At 60.7% G+C, this 3,219-nt stretch overlaps 1 protein-coding gene across 1 annotated transcript; it reads right to left on the reverse strand.

Moving 5' to 3' along the window:
- Positions 1 to 909: 909 nt before the first annotated feature.
- Positions 910 to 3,153, reverse strand: EZHIP (EZH inhibitory protein; the record flags this gene model as incomplete). Its single annotated transcript, XM_082377811.1, has 2 exons — positions 910 to 1,583; positions 1,722 to 3,153. The coding sequence occupies 2 exons, from the start codon at positions 3,151 to 3,153 to the stop codon at positions 910 to 912; spliced, it is 2,106 nt and encodes a 701-aa protein (XP_082233937.1).
- Between the last annotated feature and the right edge of the window lie 66 nt (positions 3,154 to 3,219).

Below are 3,219 nucleotides of genomic sequence, written 5' to 3' on the forward strand. Positions count from 1 at the left end.
CAATTTTCACTAAATATACGACCATTTTTACATACTCATTAACCTTGAATCACTCTCCCATACCTTCCCCTCCCCTCTCCCCACAGACCTCAGGAGCCCCTGTTCCCAACACACAAATTTTTTTCTCCCCTAGAAACTGAGACCTTCCCCCTTCTGCTCCTAACTCCTGCTGTTCTCCCCCTTCCTGATCCGGAGTCTTCCTTCTAGCACCCCCTACTCCCATCTGAGGAGGAAATACTCTCCCTATCCATACAGGGTCATGCCCTGCCTCTTTCTTCAACCTGGATATCTCCATCACCCCTCCTTTTCTCTAGCCACCCTGAGGTAAACCCTGCCCCCTTTTCTTGTCCATAGTTGCAAAACACCTATGCAAAGAGCATATATAACATATAAATGGAATTTTCCTGGACAGAACTCCATGTTAGACAGGGGAAATAAATGATTGCTAGGATAATATTTTATTCCCCCTCCCTTGCAATGAGTAAGCTAGTATGCCAACAACTTTCTTAAGTCCTCTAAATAAGACACAGGATTAACCGTTTTTTGGACAATAAAAAAAGCTACAATTTTTAAGTGAAACCAACATTTTAATTTGTTAACTCAAAAATTTCATTATGGAAAGGCAACTTGGAAAAGGGAAATCTCAGAGGCCAAGGCAGGCCTTTTTGGGGGATAAGCGGGGGCTGGAATCAAGTGCCAACAGCAGATAAGTGCTAGGTAGTGCCATTATGGGGAGGGGAGGCTTCAAAACTGCCTCTTCAAACAACAACTTCAAAACTGCTCATGATGTTGCTTAATAGCTAGAGCACTTGGAAACCTCACAGTTAACCAGCGGAGTAGGCAGCCCATTCAGGACAGTGGGTGGAGGTTGATTTCTTTTGTAGGCCTTATGATTATGCTCATGGAGGATCACAGCATAGGAGATGTAGGAGAGGGAGGCATGCTCCCTGTTTCAGCCGGCTCTCCTGAAGAGAGAAGGCTCAGGACCTCAAAATCGGGCAGCAACATGTGCCTAAGGCTAGCAGGGCTAGGAATAGAGATGGAGCTCAGGCCAGGAAACCTAGGAGAACTCCTGCCAGAAAAAGCAGTGGGGGAGGAGGAGGTGCTCTGGTCCGGAAACCAAAGAGCAGTGGCAGAGGAGGAGAAGGGGGAGGAGGAACTCTCACCATATGGCCCAGGAGGTGAGGGTGAGGAGGCACGCATACGAACTGCATGCCAAACCTGCTGGGAAGCAAGATTTGGGACCTCAGAATCAGAAGAGCTTGAGCTGCTCTGGAAGACTAGCCTTCTTAAGGCGAACCCAGGGGATGAAGGAGGACTCTGGCCATTAAGCCCAGGTGGAGAAGGGTGGCTGCTAGGGGCTGATCTTCCCTGGGTGGCGGGGCTCCAGAGGACAAAGCCTGGAGTCGTGCTGCTGCTTTGGAGGGTAGGGCCTAGCTGGGCGGCACGGCTTCCGAGGGTAGGGCTTGGCCCGGATGCGCGACCGCGGAGAACAGGGCCTGGCGGGCTGGAGTGATTGTCGACGGCAGGGCCTGGACCAGATGCACAGCGGCGGGAAGCACGGCGGCGGCGATGAGCAGGGCCTGGAGCAGAAGCACGGCGGCGGCGAAGAGCAGGGCCTGGCGGCCTAGAGTGGTTGTCGACGGCAGGGCCTGGCCCAGATACACGGCGGCGGGAAGCGGGGCCTGGCGCAGAAGCATGGCGGCGGCGATGAGCAGGACCTGGCGGGCTGGAGTGGTTGTTGATGGCAGCACCTGGCTCAGATGCACGGCGGCGGGAAGCGAGGCCTGGCGCGGAAGCATGGCGGCGGCGATGAGCAGGGCCTGGAGCAGAAGCACGGCGGCGGCGAAGAGCAGGGCCTGGCGGGCTGGAGTGGCTGTCGATGGCAGGGCCTGGCCCAGACGCACGGCGGCGGGAAGCGGGGCCTGGAGCGGAAGCATGGCGGCGGCGATGAGCAGGACCTGGCGGGCTGGAGTGGCTGTCGATGGCAGGGCCTGGCCCAGATGCACGGCGGCGGGAAGCGGGGCCTGGTGCCGAAGCACAGCGGCGGCGACGAGCCCGGCCTGGCGGGCTGGAGTGGTTGGCGATGGCAGCGCCAGGTGCGGAAGCACGGCGGCGGCGATGAGCAGGACCTGGAGCAGAAGCACGGCGGTGGCGAAAAGCGGGGCCTGGCTCGGGTGTCCAGCAGCGGCGTCGAACAGGGCCTGGCGCTGATGCTTGGCGCTGGAGAGCAGCGCCCGGCCCGGAGAGATGGCAACCAGCTGCGCCTGGTTCGGGTGCACGGTGGTGGTGGCGAGCAGGGCTCTGCTCAGCTGCACGGCTACGATTAGCAGCGCTGGACCCGGATGCGTGGCTACGGAGAGCTAGCCTGGCTGTCTGACTGCGGAGAACGGGAGCCGACGGGGTGGTGCGCCCGCGGCGAGCAGGGCGTTGCACCGATACACGGCTGCGGACAGCAGGGCCAGACTGGGTGGCGCGGCGGCAGAGGGCTGGGCCTGCTCTGACTGCTTGACTGCGGAGAGCAGGGCCTGGTGCTTTAGCCTGGCTTTGGAGGACAGGACCCGGCTGTGATGCGCGGTTCCACAGAGAAACCTGAAAATGGCCGCAGCTGCTGGGCTCAGACCTTGGAGAAGAAGGCGGCGAAGACGCTGACCACGGGGACACTGCAGCTCCGGAAAACAGACAGCGCCGTGGAAGCTTCACAGACCGGGAAGCCTCCTCGCGGCTGGGCCGCTTCCTCCCACGTCCATTCCCTGGGCTCGTGGTCTGGGTCGGACGCTGGCCAGCGCCCCTGGCGGCTTGCCAGACGGCGGCCCCACTGAGCACAGGCACCGTCTGGACGCCTTGGCCCATCCTGGGCACCACACAGCTCAGCTCTGCGTGGGGACTCCCGCCGCCATGGAGGTCGGGGCGCCCCCCTTCCTGCACACCGTCCACGGAGGGAGGCCCCGGGTCCTCCCCGGTGAGCGAAATGGCGCCGGCAGCAGCCATCTTGCAGGATGAGGGACCTGCTGTGCCACCGCGTGGGGCGCCGCCACCTGACGGAGATGGGTTGCTCGAGACTGTGGGGACCAAGGCACCGGGACTGGGGTTTTCAGTCCCACGGGTGTCGCCAGGGGCAGAGGCGACCTCGTTCTTCGGCCCTGCGGGCATCTCACCTTGCTGTGGCTTCTGCTCCTTCTCACAGCACGACTGCGCGGCCACAAGGCCAGGTTCTCC

This window comes from Balaenoptera borealis, assembly GCF_965194805.1.
Source record: "Balaenoptera borealis genome assembly, chromosome: X".
NCBI classification, from domain to species: Eukaryota; Metazoa; Chordata; class Mammalia; order Artiodactyla; family Balaenopteridae; genus Balaenoptera; species Balaenoptera borealis.